Genomic DNA, 19,488 nt, shown 5'->3' with positions numbered 1-19,488 from the left:
GTAGAAAGAAAGAGCTGAAAGCTGTGGCAAACATGTTGACTTGTATTTTGGCAGTCACTCTGAAGGCGCCCCAGGGAGCGGGTAATGTAGATCCCTGACCTCCTCGCTCTAGTTTGCTGTTAGCGTAAGGCTTTTCGAATAACGGCAACATCATTTCTCTTTATAGGGCATCATTATTTTAGGACTAGCCACCTTTCTGCTGGGACTCAAGACCCCAGCAAGCTCTGCAGCACATGCCTGGGGAATGGGTTTCACTCACTGCCATCTCTCAGCTTAGCTATAGGCATTGCCTGCTTCACGACATGCTTTGAAGAGGACAAACTCAACCCTAGGCATCATAGATTCATAGATGGGGGCATCCTTGCCCCCAACCCTTCCAATTCAGATCTATTGCTGGCTCATGCTGACATGCATGTCCTGATTATTACACCCATGAGAGGGAGCTCAGGGGACCTATAATGCCAGCCCCTGGATTTCTTGGGGAGCACTGTGTCAGTACCCCATGCAACTGGCTGAGGTTTGCTGGCTTCATCAACAGTTGTAAAACATTAAAGAACCTTCCCCAAGAGTTTTCCTGGATTCAAATGAGGACATCAACTAGAATTTAACTGTAGAAAAATGAATTCTTCTGTTATTCTACCCCCCCTCTACCGCCTAGTGATGGATGAGATGAAGTTTGAGGAGAGCAGTTTAGCATATGAAAGGCTCGAGAGAGATGAATATAGCCAGTATATTAATATTTTTAATACTCCCCGCTCAGAACTGATCCAGATGACTCAACTGGCCAAATTAGCTTAAAAAAAAAAAAAAGAGAGAGCAAGGAGTCTTTGATGATAACCAAGGGGTAATACCGAACACTAGCTTCAGCCTCAACCAAGGGGGAATAACCAATGTGTTGTGTGCATCCAAGCCTATTCTGCTCGGAAGAAGCAGTGACCCATCCCACAGTAACTCCTCTTTATTGAACCAAAGTGCCAGCATTTTCTACTTGCACTGTGCAAGGTCAATCATGCTAATAGGATTGAAAAGGAGCTGAGGATCAGTCACATGTGCCTGATGCTCATCCATTTTTTGCATTGGTGCATCTTCACTGACTTTTCTGGAGGCTCTTAGTTTACACCATCATGAACTAAAGGGAAATTAGGGCCTGGAGAGGTAGTCTAGCTGTGACTCCCTTAAATTGCATGCCCTAATTGGTATGCTATCTACCCCCTAGGCACCGCACTGCATCTTGGTGCTTCAGTCTTGCCCAATTTGTCTCATATCCTCTCTCCCCAGCCATGGGGCTTCTCCCTGATGGTTAATAGCATCATCTGCAGCTGCATGCTAATATAAAACAATATAAGAAGGCAGAGTCTTCCTGGCATTACCCCAGTGTTGCCTGTAGACTAACAGCAGACTTAGATCCTGCTTAATGTTGGAATTCCAGGGAAAATAAAAGGGATTTAGGAAATCAACTAATCTATCCTTCCAGCTGTAGGAATCAGTCCCTCCAAGAACATCTCATTTTCTAATGCTCTAATCCATGGAGCTCCTATCACTTTCCCTGCCACATAATCCTGCTCCACAGGGGTATAAAATAAGTCACCTTGACTCCAAGCCTTATCTATCCACCAAGAAGTATATATACAGTAAGGTAACAGCAGACCGCTTAGCAAAAAAAAAAATCCTAAGAACCAGGTCCACTTCCTTTTACAATTACCCATCCCCTATAGAGTCCCCTGCACTGAAATAGCACCCTTTTATAGGACCTCGTTTTGCCTCCCAGCATGCCTTCCTAAGTCTGACCCTTTAAATGGGAGTGCATCAACCAGCAGGGACCCTAAAGCAACCAGTTTCAAGCCGAGTGTTGTTAACTGTTGTTTTCACTTCTAGCTGGTGAGTATTTTAGCCCTTGTATTTCTTATTCCAGGTCCTTGATCCTGAAGGGGTGGTAAATGTTCACCTTCCTCGGGACTTTAGCAACCATCACTCCTTCCTGGTCATGGTGTATGCAGGGGAAAGCACCCAGACCTTTGACACCTATATCTAGGCATGAGTGTGGAGGCTACCTAGCTCTTCCCTCCCCATTTAGGCCACTGAGACCGAATCCACAGGCCAGACTAAGACCCGATGTCTAGTGCCTCCACGGCTGTAGTTGTATGAGCATCCAGGAGCTGAACCCAAATCTCTTATGGGGCAGACAATCTACTGCCGAACCACAGGAGACTTCACTTCTATTATAACCTTTGCTCTAATGAGCTTGTGAAGCAGGTGTGTGTTATTTTGTGGGTTGTGGCAATTGCCAGATTGTTTTTACCTGTAGCTTAATGGGGGCCCTCTTTGCACAGCCTCATGTGTTGTCGTTGAGAGGCCTGGGGAGGCAACTATAAAAAACATAGTGCTAGTCAGTGTATATAGCAGGCTGGGGGGAGGTGTGAACAAAACAACCCAAACCATCTCATGCAGAAACAAAAAAGCCTTATAAAATATTCCCAAATAGACTTTCAGTCCTACAGCCCTATGCATCCCTGAAAAACAGACCCCTGTTCTACAACAAATCCCACATGCACTTTCAGCAGCTGGAGAAAGATCTCGGGAACGAATACAAAATCCCTTCCAGCCCCTAACATCTATGAAACTCCTGACCTCGGGGGAACAAAACTTCCTCCATCTCTTGTGTAGATGGAAAGATAAGGGTCAGTAACACAGGCTGAATGCATAGGATACCAGTGTTTTGGGGGCATTTGGTTGTAGCTGTGTTGGTCTAAGGACACGGGCAGGTGTGGTTGGGTAGACGTGATCTTTTATTAGACCAACTAAATAGTTGGAAAAATTGTTCTTTGCAAACTTTCGGGCACAAACACCTTTCTCCAGGCATCGGGAGAGTCTGTTGGTGTTTGTGTTCTCCTGGAACTGCAAATTCTCCTGATGCCTGAAGAAGGGTGTTTGTACCCAAAAGCTTGCAAAGAACAATTTTTCCAACTACTTAGTTGGTCTAATAAAAGAGATTGCATTTACCCAATGAACCTTGTCTGCCTAGGAGACCAGTGGAGACTCCTGAAAGAAGGAGGGGGGAAAAAAAAAAAAAAAAGACTACCAGCTATTTTTGGCCTTAATGAAGGAATGATGAAAACTTTCCGTGTCGAAAGACATCTTTCTACGTTCTCCAATCTATTCTCTACAGACTAAGGTAAAATAAGCAGACTATCAGTCCTGTCCAATCTTCTACTTGCCTGAGCAATGCTTATTTACATGATTTAAGCTTTTCAGGCTGCAATTCCCACTGGAAAATAGGTGAATGATATTTTTTTTCCCTTTTTAATATTGCACTTGTAATACACAGCACTATTTTTAACTGCAGTTTACATTTAAAAGTGATAAATGAAGCCAGAAAAGTATGAGTCATATTAAAGACAGGTACAACAGAGAAAATGATAAGTTGTGCTCATCATCAGGGGAATAAGAGATTTGAATATTCATGAGTAAATGGCATCATTATTCATTAACATCTAAAAAAACTACCAGTGAAACACATTTTGGCCCTGATTCTTTTTTGAAAGCTTTCTCCTGTTCCAGCCTCTGGTTTTTCTCTGCTTAAATTCCCTCCACATTATATTGACAGTGCTGGTTTGAAAGCCTTCTCCTTAGTCCCCACCAAACCTGGAACAGTATTAGAAAAATCAGTAATATGGCTAATCTCCTTGGAAAACCTGTCTCTTTTGCCCATCATTAAATGCTGTGTCCTGTCCTACTCGTTATGAGTTGGGTACCTGCATGAATTGCCTCTGGAAAAGGAAAAAAAAATGGTCTATGACATGAAGCAGCACTTTCCCATAGATAGAGTTTGTGTGTAAGAATGCAATGCAGTCATTGTGAAATGCTGTGTTTCTATAGCTACAGAAATGCAGTAATTTGTCACTTAATCATGTGTATAATTTAGGACCTGATTGTGACATTCACAGCGTGCAGTAACTGGCTCACCACTGATTTCATTGACTGGTAGTCTGAAGTCCTTTTCTCTGGCAAGCGTATTGCAGATGGCTCTTAACAAACGGATGTTCTGCTCATTAACACGAAAATAAAAATAAACTCCCTTTCACTTCTTGAATGAGTCTGGTCTTGTACTACAAACACAGGATGTAGACAAGCATTTCCTTCGAAGTGTGATACAACCAGTGTATGCTTGCTAACTGCAAGAGATGGATGATTTTTTTTTTTTTTTTTTTTTTTTTTTTTGTCGGTGGTTTCCACAAATACAACTACATCATTTTAGAGAGAACTGTTAATTTCTCCCCTTTTCACACCCAAATGCATGTGGAAGGACCTCTTAGTATTTGTATTCAGCTGCCACTTCTAATGAATGGCTGAATTTCTGCGGCTGGTGGACAGGACATCCCTGGCATGGTACTCCCATCTGTGCGTGAGTCATCTGTTTGGAGTTGGATGCTCCTACTCCCAGCTGCAGTTGTTTGAATAGCACCCAGTTCTTCTCCAGTCTGAAAACCTGCAAGTGATAAATCTGCCACTTTCCCCAATTCTCATTCTGAATGTGTCATGCCCAACAGGAAACCAGCCAGCCTGGGGACAGAGCTGGGGGACTTCTTTCCTTCCTGCCTTTGGGAATGAATGCATCTCCCCTCCTCATACCTGGGAATTTTCACTGTGTCTTTATGCAGGATGACTTTCCACTGTTTGCAGCACTGAGTCCCATCATCTTGATTTGTTCGGGGTAACTATAATTCCCAAAGGTTACCTTTTTACCAAAGCTGTTCATGTCTCACCTGTAACATATGCGCGCTGTACAGATAATATTCCCCAAGAGCCGTATGTTGGAGCTCAAATGCATCCGTTCCATGTTTGGCTCCCCCTGCAATATTCCACGTGGGACCAGATGTTTAAAACATGATCCCTGGTGTGTCTCCAATGACCAGACAAAACTAATGCTACTCGGGTCTAGCCACTCATTAGATCCCAAATCAGGGAACCACAAGCCAGGTTCATAAATGATATTAATGATGCTCTCGAGAGATGGCTTTAAAAAGAAATGCATCAAATAATTTGCTTTTGCAAAACTGCAAGTATGAAGAGGGAATCTGGTTTGTGTCTCCCATAGAAACCCATGCCCTTATCCGCCCAGCGGCGTGTTCTGCTCACGAAGTGACTGGCTTTCCTCAGCCCACAAGGTTTTTATGGGCACAACTTGGATTTGTTTCTAAAAGTGCAAAGAAAGTCCTTCTCTTTCCCAGAGCACAGCCCTCCTCTGAAGTGTTTTGTTTCTCTAGAAGTTTAATATACAACAGAGAAACAAAGACGCGTTCGGCGCACAAGTTCATGTAGGGCCTGGAGATTTATTTGGAGACTGTTTCTGCTTTTCAAGGAAGGGGAAAAGAAAGAACAAAAGCTCCTTGACCTTTACAAATCAAAGCATTCTCAGAGCGTAACAACTTGTATGCAAGTATGTCTAGCCCATTAAGTGCATCTTGTTTTAAGCATCACCTCCATGGTTTGTATTTCTGTTCCTCTTCTCTCTCCTTTTTCTTCTGCCTGGGGATCTTGCCCTGATGACACTTGGTTTAAATTGTAAAGATTACCATTTGCAGAAGTGCCACTTAAAGCAAAATTGGCAAGCTTTTAAGGAACTAGAAAAGGTGACCTCTACAGAAGAATTATTCCTCTCCGCTTTTCTATATTTACGGTAGAGAAGGCAGATCGTACTTCAAATAGTCAGCCTAGGGAATGGGTTCTGGAGAACCCTAGAGAATTAGTAGTGTTGAAGTTAATGGAGTCCAATTAAAATTATTCTAAATATTTATAGGATGTACTGATCGCCTTTCTGTGTTTTGTGAATTGTCCTGTACCTGGCTTATGGCTGTCTATACAAATCTGTGATGATTAAAACTGCGCTTCATCTTTCAAGTGAGGATTACTTTCAGCGAGCCGATGTCTCACTCAGTGTAATGCTCCTGTCTCTTGAGACGGACGGATGCCTACAAGAAGCAGCAGCAGACTTCCATAAGGCTGCTGAATAATATTTAGCTAGAGGTCTAAGCCATTTAATTTTTAAGAACCTCTATCTTGGGTTTTGTGGGGTGCCTAGCAACCAGGCTCCAAAATCTTGGGTCAGTCTGGGTTAAGATTTCAGGAGTTAGCCGTGCGCGCTTGCCATCGGTGCAGGTGCAAATAGCAGTGTTGCATGTACAAACTCTATCACACTAGCCATGTGTATGCACAGCTAAACAACTTGTGGGTAGTCAGAGGAATAGGCACATTTAAATGTACACCCTCTGCTTTGTGAGTCTAAGTTTTGTTGAAAATCTGCACTGATCCTTCTTGCCTCTTGCTACTTGTACAAAGGCCGCTTTGTTCATGGGATGTCCTCCTCTTTGTGTCGGTCCAGTTTCAGAAGCAATAGCCTGACAGCAGTCAACACTGGAGGCAGAAGAAGCTGGCACAGGATAAAGCAATAGCAAACAAATTGCAATTAAGTCTTCGTATTACTAGTATCATCACAATTTGGTGTTATTATATGCTGATGGATTATTGGCCATGCAATGTCATCTAGTAACAGTTCCCTCTGTATCACATTGGTAAAAGCAAGGCCTAGCCCTACACCGTGTTTTATGCTGGTGTATAAGTGTTAATATGGCAACGTAGGCAGGAGTGGATAAGGCCTGGGATGCCTGCTCAAACACAGTCCATTGCACTCTATATTTTCTAGTGCTTTGTCTAGTCTAGTCTAATTTAATACATCTCTAGTCATGGGGCTTTCAGCATTCCTGGGAAGAGGTGATCCCTTTGTTCAGTAATCAAATATACAGTGAAACTGGGAGGGTGACCCCAGTATTGCTCCAAAAACAGTAGAAATGGTATTAAACTCCGTGCCACTCTACCCAACTAGAGAACACGGCATTGCTCCCACTGTAAGAAATTGCATTTTTAGCACTTTCTACCACTGCTCTCAGCAACTAGTTACCCACAGCCGTAGCTGATAAATCAATCACAAGTGGACAAATATGAGAGATTCATCCTGGCTGTTTCTGAACATTTCAATACCATTAATGCTACTGTTGGCTCAACCCCTCTGGCAAATCTAACAGCTTGAACCTCTTGACTGTGCTTCTTAATCCTGTTGTAGGACATCAGTTCAGTCGCAGCAGTTGCCCAATTCAAATGTTTGTAGATAATAAAGGAAACGGGCATGAAAGAGAGGATGATCGATTTACAGTCTGGTTTGGGGACTCTAGTTTTGAAACTCTGCACCCATACAAATATTCAATGCGAGAGGGGAGGGGGGAATACACATTTGGTGGTCAAATTGCAGTTCATATGTAGAAGATTCAGGCCGAGGTCTCCGAAGGAAAGTACTGTGCAAGCAGCCCATCAACCAACCGTCATGGGATGAAATCTGTGTTTGGAGACAAAGACAGGAGTATCAATGCAAAGTACTCAAAATATATCCCTCCTCCCTCCTTCCAACTCTCCTGTCATGCACCAAAGCTTTTCTGTGTTTCTTAATGTGCTTGAATCTTCCTGTATGATTCACAGAGGTATATTTAGGAATTGTGACATCTGTCCTGTGCAACGTACCATGAAAATACCCCAAGGAACATGGACTGGAAAGGGGCATTCTGGGTCATCAAGTGCAGTCCCCAGCTATAGCAGGCAACCACCTCCTAACCCCGTTACTGAACTGCCCAGGCTTTCAGTGGATAAGATGCACCAATTTGATGAAGGACTGAGCTTGGTGGCTAAGTATGGAGGAAAAAAATCTTTCTTGAGAGACAGCCATCATGATGATGAAGCAGAAGCATCTTTTTAAGGTAGCAAACTAGATTTTTAAAGTGGTTGGGATAGATGGAGAACCAAGGAAAGAAGCCCTGGGTCAGCTGAAAAGCTGGGTGCAAATACTATCCTGAAGCAGAAGTCTTGTAGCACTTTCCTTTGCTTTACAGACACGAAGGGGCTGGGAGAAGAGGATGAGACCAAGACCATCCTGGAGACTCCCCGTGGTCGGTCACGTGCAACTTGGCTCATTTAAACACTCTACCTAGGCTGACGAAAAACGTGTCCAGCCCAAAGGGAGCATTTCAAGTGCTCTTTTGAAATGCAGTTATTGCTAGGCCTACTGGCCACCCCTTATTAAATAATAGCTTTGCAGAATGCACATATACCGCAGGAGAGCTCTTCACCCTTGGCAGGCCATTATAAAAGAAAACAGTAGAGAGGCACAGTACAGTACAGAACAGCACCTGGCTTCTGTACAGAAACAGTACAGAAGCACCTGGCTTCTGCAAGCTTTTTATGCTTGCAGAAGCCAGGTGCAGGCAGGTCCCAGGAAGAATTCCCCCATGCCCTTCGTGAGATATGAAACAGGGAGCGTATCAAAGCTGATCTAATTCTCCTTTTCATGCAATCCAAGTCCTGTGAGAGTTCCTCTAGTCTACAGCATAATGTCTTGTGTTAAAAGGGGGGGGAAATATTTGAATGAGATGAGGCTATTTAAGTAAAGAGCAGAGCTAGGCAGTCAGACACGATGAAATGACCAAGTGTTGAACATTCAGCATCCAGTCGGAGCCCCTTTTATCTTCGTGGCTTGATGAAGCATATTAAGGGCTTAGGAAAAGGATGTTCTTCAGGACTAACTGTCCTGGAAGAAGAGCCCAGAGGGGATACAGCTGTCAAAGACTGCTGAGCCAGGAAGCTGAAGACACCTGTATAGAGCAGAGTCTAAATTATGACCTTGTATATTTAAAATAATTGGGACTTACCTCTGGTACTCGCCCCATAGCATCCAGAGAGATCGCAGCCCCCTGGATAGCCAGGCTCCCCTGGCTGGCCTCTGTCACCAGGAAAGCCCCGTGGGCCAGCACTTCCAGGGGCCCCGTTCGGACCTGGTTTCCCTACCACGGCTTCTCCTGGTGGTCCTAAAACATAAGCAGCTCAGGATCTAACTTTGGCTGTAGCTGGGCAATACCTATTTTCTGCTGTCAGCTTGTGACTCTATTGCTAATTACCTGTGAGATGTTTCCTTCCTGTTGTGAAAGGATTAAGCTGAAAAATCTCTGCATACTAATGAAGTGATGGGGACCACTTCCTCACTTCCCAGCTTCTCCTTGCCAGCACCAAAAGAGCTGCATGAAGTGGCCACTATCATTCTGGGTGGGGAAGCCTAGAAAGGACGTACCCATCTTGCCCCTAAGAAAGCTTCCAGCACCTGCTGAGCAGGAGATTAAGATGTGGGAGTCCAACCAGGTTTCACTGAAAACTGCTGATCAAGAGATGCTGGTCCAGCTTTTTATGCTGTTGCATCTCAAGCACAGACATGAAAAGCCGCTGCAATGGTATTTTCTATTGGGTTCTCTTCTTGGACCCTGCATTTACCCAAATCGTACAACTAAAGCAGATGGGAACAGAGCCAGATTGTCAAAAAGCCTTCCACTTCATGGGCCACATCCTCAGCTCGTTTTATATCATCTGAGCATCAGAGTCTGTGTGCCCAAAACCTGCCTCTACATTGGCAAAATGATCACTCTCTGCACAGACCGTGCAGCTAACATGCAATGACCTAATATATGTACCTTCAGACACTGGGAACTGGTACCTTCAATCCAACAACTGTGTAGGAAAGCGGGGGGTCCTTGGAAAGCATTGCCCACTGGGTCCCCAGGAAGAGGGGGACTGCAAAATTGGATAGGACCTGTGACTGGTCTAGTGCAGTATTCTCTCTCTGACAGTGGTGAGATGTTTCCCATGAAGAGGAAGCAAACCTCAAAGTAGACAAATTCAAGTTAACCTGCCCCACTTGGAAGTCTTACAGAGCTGAAGGTTGCTTTGCACCTGGCATGTGGTTGTTGCAATACAAGAGCTGTTTGCTCAACACCCTTCTGCACCCTGGATGAAAACCTAAATTGCCCCTGAAGTAAATGGACTAAATTCCCTTACCTGCTCGTCCCCTGGGTCCTTGGACTCCTTCCCGATTTGCTCCAGGCATCCCCTTTGCACCCCTTGGTCCTGGTCCTCCTGTTTGAGGATAAGAAGTAGGAGCTTCATATATTACCCTGAATTAATGCTATCCCTTATAGCCTTTCCATCAGGCTGCCCTTATGTTCCCTGATGATTAAGGGACTTGCAAGCTATTAGTACTACTCACAGTCAGTGTATCATTGTCATTGTATCTCTTAAAAAGGATCACAGTGAACTTAAGATTTTATGGCTATTTGTCATACTTTTATATTAAAAAACTGAATAACTTCCCACTATTATTTACAAGGCACTGGGCTCAAATCTTCCAGGTAGGGCTGGCTGGAAAGGAATTTTTTCATCTTGGAAAAACATTGGGAGATTTCAATATGTGTTCTCCTTCTGGGGAAGAGCAAAAGTGAGATATTTAGCTATTTTTTTGCAAAGTCTCACTAGCCTGGAGCTTAGGACACCGGCCTGGAATGAAGGTGGCCCCAGTTCAAGCTCTTGGACCAGCTCGGGAAAGAAAAAGTGTGGGTTTGGACTTGGGTTTCCCAATGCCGTCAGCTTAAGAGTCAGTCCTGGATCTTCCCAATGCAACAGTCATGCAAAGCAATATATTTCTGTGAGTGCTTAGTTTTAATGGAGGCATTTTTATGAGACTCTCTGGACCTGCTCTATAGTCTGGACTGTTTTTCCCTGGGACGCATTGCCTCCCATGTCCTCATTTGACATGCTGGAAATATCTGCAGGCTGCTACATCACTGTTCCTCTTAGCTGTCATTTTGATAAGCTATATCTATATATATATCCAGGCCCAAACCAAATGACCAGGGGGTTGGAGACCTAAATAAGCAGTGCACTTTTCAAAGGGGTTAAAAGGCCACCAAGGTCAATGGGGTTTGGGTTAATTTTGTTGAGATGATCCCAAGAGACATTGGTTGTTGTCATAACATCCAAGCAACATTTCTATTGCCCAGTCTATCAAGAACTAGCATTATTATCACACACTTGCACAAGAGACATATATTTGAGTCTGGGTCTTCTCATGGGAACATGAGCTTGTGAGAGGCATCATCCAAATATTTTAGAGCTTAAACCACAGAAATTTTAAAGTCCAGTTAAGTCTACCGAGTCCAAGGGTGCTGCTGTATGACCTAAATTTCCTCCTTCCTCTATCCTGTCAGATAGTTATATCCTCGGCTATTGCGATAATGAGTCTGGGGGTGAGAGGAAAGGGAAGATGCAGAGTTTTAACTGTGGAGGGAAAAGGATGCTTCTGAAGTAACCTTGCTATCCCCCAAAACATCTATGGAGGAGATGCTCACGTGTGTGCTCCAAGTAGGGGGGATGATAGGGAGCCAGACATAATGACGCAGTGTCTTCCCCGAGATATCTTGACAGATTCAGGTTGCTGCGTGATCCGCAGGCTGAAGCATGCCAATTAAACCAGAAACCTTGATTTCTGACTATAAATGGAAGGAAATGCCACATTATAAAGCATTGCCAGAAAGGAGGGGGAGACTTAAAATCTGTCTTTGTGCATGCACACCTCCTCCTCCACCTTTAACAAGGCTGCTTGTAGCCTCTTTGGAATTGAATCCGAAGGGGTTTTCTAACAGCGCCTCCTTATTGTGGCCATTGTGCAGTGGTGGTTGCTAGGGTGGCTCTGTGGTTGTGATGTGTCCTAGAATAAAATAAATGTTCTTATGCCGCTTCCTTGCAAATGCAGCAGCTCTTGCTTTGGGGGGCAATGAGGGCAAAGATGAGAGCATGGCCTCTCTGAAGCAAGCGCTTCTTCGAAGGCAGCCAGCAAGTGCTTTGCCTGCTGAGCACTGCGATAAGAAGATTTGCCTTTTGTTCTCAATCCTTTGCTTGAAAATGCCCTGGCCAAATGCTGACATCTTTGCTTAGTCCTTACATGGATTTCAATGAGTCTTGTGTTGGAAAGGATTTCGGGATTTGTCCCTGTCCGCTTGTCTGAGCTGGTTTGAGAAGGCTTTTCATGGGGTCCTGTGCCACACGGAAGTAGAACAAGAGCCCGCCTTGGACGGAGAGTACTTTTGAAGGGACAGAGAGGGTCCATTTGGTTTTGCTCAATATTTGTTAGTGCCCAGATGCCTCAGTCAGGACAGCAGCTCAATTGGGCTGGGCACACTACTGACACACACACAGATACAGTCCTACCTCAAAGAGTTGGCAACTAAGACAAGTGTGAAAGCAATGGATGGGAGGAAAAGGCATAATCGGATATCCCCAAGGAGTCAGCAGCTAAGACAGGTGATAAAGCAATAGATGAAAGGAAAAGGCGCACATAATCAGATCTCTGAGTCTATCCTACACCATCAAATATTGCTTGGGCCACAGATGAGGCTCCACTATCCACATCCATCCTAGTTATTTATTACCATGTCATCAAGGCCTGCGTCTTCCTTTTGGAAGTCCAATGTGACAAATGGGACTGATGGAAATAATCCCGTCCAAAGGCATGCCACGGCAGACACGCTGCCTCCAGTCTTAACGTGAGGCCCGGCTAATTTTGAGGCAAGGAGTTTTGGAGAGGGGGGTTGTTTTAAAGGTGGATAAGGAGTTGTTGAACCTGCTGCTAACTCTCTGCATGTATTAAAAATTACTCCTTGTAATTCAGACCTCTAGCCATGCTTTTTGGATTTCCAGCTTTCAGCCTTTTTCTGAAGATGGAAGAGTGTGTTTAAAAGAAGGAGCTTGTAGTGCGTGCATGTGTAAAAGTGCTGATGAACAAATCTCATTCAAAGTGATAAAATGCAGTTGCCATCTTGCCAGTTCACAACCTCATGAACAAGCCCCACTAGCTTCTGAACATCCCCCACTAGCTTACGTGTTGAAATCAGTTCACACGCTAGACTCACTTTTTATTTGCTTTCCTCTTTCCTAATAGATGAATTGGGAGCTGCTTGGATTCTCATTAGATTTGTTCCCTCATAACTAATTATTAACTGTGCCTCTCTGCTGTGCTGCGTAGTCGGCTGCATGTTACTTTGGGCTACGTTCTCAGCAAAATCCAGAGCTAGAGCACTGCGGTAATGTCTTGCCCATTAGCCTTTAGCTGCCAATTTTCTTGGTCTTCAGGGGTTTTGCTTTTCTTTAAATTTAATCTTCAGTCCTGCCACACACAGTTTGTGGCCAGTTTTGAGGCTGGCTCTTTTGTTTGCTCTGACATCCTGAAGAGTTGATCTAAAGTGACCATCTACATACCAGAAAGCAATCTAATGCCTCAGGGCCTGTCTCTGGAGAAATTCAGGTTAGTTTATGGGACATCTTTTTGTGAACAATTAATACTTCTTGTGTGTGAATAGTGTTTTACCAACGAGAAGTCCTGATGCCAGGCCAGGTTGTAGTAGTCGTTCCCCATTACGACTCCCCCCATCCCTTGTTTCTTCTGTTCCACTGCTGTCATCCACAACGCTGGCATTGAAATTCCTCATTACTAAACAGGTGTCATGCTTGGAAATACCGTCAGAGTTTGCAGGCAGTTGCCGTTGTCAGCTAGCATTGAACATTTGATACCTGCCACTTTCATTTATCAAGTTCGAAATCTAGCTTGGAGCAATGGACTGTTAATTGGCTCCCAGCCTACAAGAGATTTCTGTTTTGGAGGGCCTAATTAATGCTCTTCTCTCTGGGTAGAAACCATCTTGTGTAACGCAAAAATATTGCAACTCTATTTTCCTTTTTAATTGATTTTTTTAACAGGTTTTAATCATTAATCTTTGCTTACTTGAAGGCTCTTGAGTTTCTATCACTTCATTTTGTTGTTCGCCTGAACATCTTTTGCTGTCGGAGCTGCTGTAATAATGTTCTGCAAACCTATTTTCATAACCTGTTTTAGTATTGATGGCCTGTGCTCATCCATTACATGGGTAAGTTATTTCCCAGTAGAGCTGCCTGATACCTAAGTGGGATGAAGGTTCGTGGTTGTGCAAAGGACAACCATGTTCTGCCCTTCATTAGTCGGTGTTTCCAAAAGCACAAGCACTGGTTAAAGAAAACCTCTCTCCATACCTCTTTCTCCTGGATACCCGTCTTTGCCTGGCAGTCCCAGGAAGCCATCTTCTCCTCTTTCTCCTCTGCTTCCAGGGGGACCTGCAAGACCCGGCAGTCCCGGCTCTCCTGGCATCAACTTCTCATCCCACATGGGGACTGGCTTCCTGGTATGTTCATGGATGAATGAGTCAAACTTCAACACGTGAGCTAGGAAAGCAAGTCACAGCATGAAGCATCAGAGGAGAGGCTCAGCCGACCAAAGACTTCGTGGCACAGCAAGAGACGGTGGGCTAGATTCTCACGTGTATAAATTGGAGTAGCTTCAATAATGTTGACAGAGCTACAGCTGATCCACAGCAGTTAAGGATCGAGCTTTGCACAGTGACACTTTAAACCTCTTTGGATAAGACAAGAGCATTTGACCAAATTCTTTCAACGGATTCAGAAAAGGTTCAAACCAACCCAGCAAAATTTGGGGCATTCGGATGGAAAGCAATGTGGGAACAAGTTATCTTAAAAAAAACTTTAAATACAAATCATATAGGGTACTACTAAATTGTTGGTCCAAACTATAATGATCATGAATTGAAGGGGAAGACTCTGCGGAGGAATGGCCTTGCTATCTGACTTTGAGAAAAAATACTTGATCTCTCTGTGCATCAGGCTCTCACTGAAAATCTCCAGAAAAAACTCATATTTCCTTTTACATTCAAAGATGAGTTCACTTTATCCTAACTGCATCATCTGAATTGAGCTGTCCAGGTTAGATAAATCCCCCCAAAGGAAAAAAAAAAACTAGTCCCCTATTACGTTTCTCCTCTGCTGTGTGATGGATTAAGAGAAATCGCTGCAATTTTCTTTGAAACTTGATTCTTTAAATCTAAGCCATCTTCTATGGGAAAGAAAAATGCTGTACAAGGCTGGAAACATCGATGCCAAACAATATTTCATAAGCTTTTCTACTAATGCAAGCTAGTAAAAAAACTGCATTGCTTTGAGACTCTTATGTGAGCTTCCTGCCTGACATAATGCTCATCATTTCACAGGATCAAGATCTCTGGGTCTCGTCCAAAGCCTATTGAAGTCAATGGATCGTGGATTAGATTCGTAATTCAGTAGCAAAGCAGCAGGTACAGGACAGCACTGACTACCCCCGGAGCCGCATCAGGGTGTACTTACTCTGAATCATCCGCTCACAAGCCTGGCTAACTAGCTGGTAAATTGTGGCCAGAGACTGCGGTTCACCCTAAAGGGAAAAATGAAAAACAATTGCTTTCGAAATCAGGTGGCTGCAATAATGCAAGTTCCCTGAGAGCACAGGGCAAGGCCTCAGGGACAGGCTCTTACCACCAACCGGAGCGACTGAGATTATTAAACATCTGCAGAGGTCTCCTTACTTATTTATCAATAATCTCCGAAGCAGTAAAATTGTAACACTGGCAATTGTTTTTCCTGGCACTGAAACATTGAATAAATAAATTTCCATTGTTAATACATGAGATGATACACAAAATTTATTCCCTCTTCTTAGTAAATTTTTATATAGCTTGCAGTCTGGGAGAAGAGCATCTAGCCCATAACTCAATATTCTGCAATACTTTAAGAAAACTAATATGCTCACATATTACAGTTTTATGGCTTTCCGTCTGAATCTTTAATGAATGAATATTGACTCTTACTGTTATTACATTCAGAATAAGCAACTGATATCAGAGTTTACTTTTTTTTTTTTTTTAAGTTTCTGCAGAGCAGGAGCAAAAGTCCTTTTAAAAAAAAAAAGGAAGAAAACTTGGAAATAAACACTGGCACTGTCCATAAAAATTCATAACTAAATCAAAATTGAATCCTTCCAACCCCATTTATAAAACATCCATCTCTGGCTGGATCAATGTGCAGTCCTACACAAAATTAAACAAACCTGGGCATGGTGCCCGGGGGTGGGAAAAAGAGCAAACGCATCCAAAAAAAAAAAGTTCTTAAAAGGAAAAAGCTGTAAGAGGAGGCTACCCCACCCCATCTCCTCCCCGCACGCCCCACACCTGATCAGGTACCAACCTGAGACAAAAGCTCTACCCCAGGTCTAACAGACATCTTCAAAGGGGGAAGAGTACTGAGGAGGTTTCTAAGAGCCTAAATCACAGTGTTTTGACCTCAGTGGACTCTTGGTCACATCCTGAATGAGGAGACATGTCCATGCCAAGCTCTGCATTTACCTCCGTTACAGACATGATTTGCATTTTGCTGGTTTTTATACGTGTTTCATCAACTGACTATTTATGAGCCCGGGCAAGACGTACGTGGATACACTGGTGCCCTGTACAACCTGGAAGCACCCAGGTCAAGCAGCAAAGGGTAAATGTTTCAAAAGCAGCTAAGTGACTTAGAAGATGAAGCCCCCTTACCTTTCACGGAGATACAGGTTTCCAGATCGCTTCAGTCGATCATGAATCTGGGACTAGATTCAAATCACTCTAGGCATGTCTACACGTGCATTTACTGCGCAGTAACTTACTGCAGTTTTTAGACCGGTGTCTACATGTGTAGGCATTACTGTGCGGTAACACTGTGCGTGCTCCAACTTCAGAGTAAAGTTACTCCCAAGTCAGAGCACACACACAGTGTTACTGCACAGTAGGGCATCTACATGTGCCTTATTGCGCAGTAACTAAGTGGGCATAAATTTGCTATCTGCATCATGCAGGTAGCAAATTTACACCCAACTCAGCATAAGTCACCATAGTTACTGCACAGTAGGGGTGTGCACATGTAGACATGTGCTTGCACTGCACAATTACTTCTGGTTACTGTGCAGTAACTGTGCACATGTAGAGATGCCCACTGGGCATCTAAAGCTCCCTAAGGCACCAGGGAAAAGTCTCCGCTTGATGTACAAGATCAGCTTCTCAACTGATGGAAATCCACTGATTTCAATGGAGATGTCTATCCAGTCCCCAAAGTGGAGTTATGAATTAGCTGATTATTATAATCAACTCCACTCCCCAGTAAAAAAAGATTTTGTTCTTTTTTAATTTATTTTACTCCTATGGAGACTAGCCCTTGTCCAACTGTTGCACAATTATAGCAGTTTCGCCCAGAGCAAGTGTCTCGGGGGAATGGAAAGCCAAGGGGCCATAGGCAAACGAGGTGGTTCAGCTTCACAACAGCTTAACCACAAGTGTCACGGGTGTCCTCTCCAGTACTGCGCACAGCAACAGAAGTGTGTGATGCAGAGAGCTCCAGAAGATGCACTCACCTTCTCACCCCTTTCTCCTTTGGGACCAGGCAGCCCCTGCAGAGAACAGGAAGAGAAAATCAACACTTCTTAAGAGAAGGTGGGAGATGGTGAAAAATAAAAATATAAAGTCAATTGAATGATAGAAAGTCTATTTAGTACTTTGCTTTGTCCTTCTCCAGAGAACAGCTACAGAACATTTTGCACGCAGGTTTTTACAAGCCGACTCCCAGGTGAGAGCCTGTTCTATTTATTTATTTATTTTTTACTGGGTCTGATTTTTTTCTGAACACTTTCAAACTCCAAAGATGATCAGCTATGGCAATGCACTTTGCTACCATTCATTTCTGCTTATGATACAAGTCTCATTCAGCACTTGAGAGGGCTCCAAACATGGAAGAAACTTACAGTTGGTCCAACGTCCCCTGGAGGTCCTTTCTCTCCACCGCCGCCACGAGAGCCTGCCATCCCTTGGAAACCCTGCAGACATTCGTTATGAGATGCAGCTACAGAAACAGCCAGTTCCTTCCAAACTTTCTTCCTCTGCTGTTTGTGCCTCCGCCCACTCCACCTCCTCCCCACCGGGACTCTGAGGACACCAGTACATTTAGTTTTGAGGACTCGGGCAAGGGCACTGCACCCTTAGGGTTCATGTCAGTGCAGCATCCAGCCACGAGTGCCATGTTAAGAGTATATCATGTGTGAGTCATGTTCACATCATTTCCTATTACCGTCTCAATTATGGTCAAGCAAACAGAGCTGAGTTGTGCCCAACTGCAGTGTGGGTTGGATTTTTTTTTTTTTTTTTACCCTTCAGGTTTAGGCATTTCATTACATATTCAGATTATTTTAGTCTTAGCCCACAGCACATCCTTTATTATTATATTTTTTTTTATTATTATAATTTTTTGGACTGCTCATGCTTCCTCTTTCTCTCTTATAACTATTGCACTTCCCTCTTCAGAGCAACGTCATTAGTAGTGATGATTTTTTTAACAGGAAAAAAGCCTGCCTGCCTTACACAACGTGTCTCCCCATGTGTCTCTCTGCAATGGATAGGATGATATACTAAAACAGCCACCAGGAATTTGCTATTCCTTTTTGTAATTTTGGTTGGATTCCAATGGCTGGTGCCGAACAACTATGAGGCCTCTGAGAAATAAGAGTTTTCAATGCAATTACATAAGAGATGCCAGACTAGGTCAGCCCACAGGTCCACCCAGCCCTGCCCAAGCCTCTCGCAGTGGCAGAAAGGGGATGATAAAGGAAAGGAGTGTTTACACAGGGCCTATCCAGACTGATCCATCCCTTGCTCCTCTTCTATTCCAGCTTTCAGTATCCAGAGGCCCAGGGAGCCCTAATCTGAAAGCTGTCTTCCTATCATGCTTGATACCTTTGGGTGCACAGATCCTGATTGCACGTGTCCAGGTCCATTTGACCTTGGCTAATTCTTAGCTCTGCTCTCATGTTGGCAAAAAGGATGTTCTCTGTGTGAAGCACTTCAGCAAGCCTTGGGAAACCATTTTTGCCACCTGCTCCCAACAATAGACAAGGCATGTCGTGGGACCGCGTGAGCGAGCGTGGCAGTGAAGGTGAAGCGGAAGCAATGTCGCTCTGCTGGATGGGAACCAACAAGGCATCCGTCTTGGGCTGGCTGGCATGGACCCAATGCCACGTCAAGGGCAATTAATGTGCTGTGGTTTCCTGCAGGGCTCCCTGGCACAGTTTGGAGATGGTGTAGACCAACACTTCCTCTGCTTCCTACATGTGCCTTCAGGATGCAAGTCCTTACTCCCAGGGGGTTGTGAAGTGGAAGGGATCTGTGCAGAGTCCCAGGCTCCAACCCCATGAGGACCCAGGTCAGAAGGAAGCAGCAGAAGCTGAAAGCTCCTGTTGTGTGGACAAGCTTCCCTTCTGTGTATGGGACTCAACGTGTGCTCTTACCCTTGGTCCGGGTGGTCCCGGAGGCCCGGCTGTGCCCTCCAGTCCTCTCACCCCCTGCAAAGGCAATAGTGTGTTAACAAACGGGGGTGAACAGCTGTGCTGGGAGGGGAGGACACAGGCTTGCACCAGCTAACTCCACAGGCCACTGAACAAGAGCTTGCAGGAGAGGAGACCCAAAGGAACAAGGATGCCGCAGCCACCCCGTGGAAGAAAGCTCGCCCCAAACTGGAGCAGCAATCCACCCCCCTTACAGCCTGCCAGGTACAAACACAATCAGGAAGAAGAAAAAACATCCAGGGACTGGTTGACAGCAAAAGGACCAGGCTTCCCCCAAGAACCTAGGGAAA

The 19,488-nt window shown here is 44.3% G+C and overlaps 1 protein-coding gene across 1 annotated transcript in view; it reads right to left on the bottom strand.

Annotated features, from left to right (window-relative positions):
* Positions 1-5,209: 5,209 nt before the first annotated feature.
* Positions 5,210-19,488, bottom strand: part of LOC102385426 (collagen alpha-1(XX) chain) — a 49,058-nt gene continuing 34,779 nt past the window's right edge. Inside the window, exons 23-30 of the mRNA XM_025201658.1 lie at positions 19,142-19,195; positions 17,606-17,677; positions 17,219-17,254; positions 15,145-15,211; positions 13,984-14,172; positions 9,925-10,002; positions 8,751-8,906; positions 5,210-7,387 (exon numbers count right to left, since the gene is read on the bottom strand). Of these exons, the coding sequence (XP_025057443.1) occupies positions 7,374-7,387; positions 8,751-8,906; positions 9,925-10,002; positions 13,984-14,172; positions 15,145-15,211; positions 17,219-17,254; positions 17,606-17,677; positions 19,142-19,195 (666 nt within the window). The 3' untranslated portion in view covers positions 5,210-7,373. The remainder of the gene's footprint in view (positions 7,388-8,750; positions 8,907-9,924; positions 10,003-13,983; positions 14,173-15,144; positions 15,212-17,218; positions 17,255-17,605; positions 17,678-19,141; positions 19,196-19,488) is intronic.

This window comes from Alligator sinensis, unplaced genomic scaffold (genome assembly GCF_000455745.1).
Source record: "Alligator sinensis unplaced genomic scaffold, ASM45574v1 scaffold752_1, whole genome shotgun sequence".
Taxonomy (NCBI): domain Eukaryota; kingdom Metazoa; phylum Chordata; order Crocodylia; family Alligatoridae; genus Alligator; species Alligator sinensis.
Note: the sequence above shows the minus strand (reverse complement) of the source record. Positions and strands in the feature narration are given on the sequence as shown.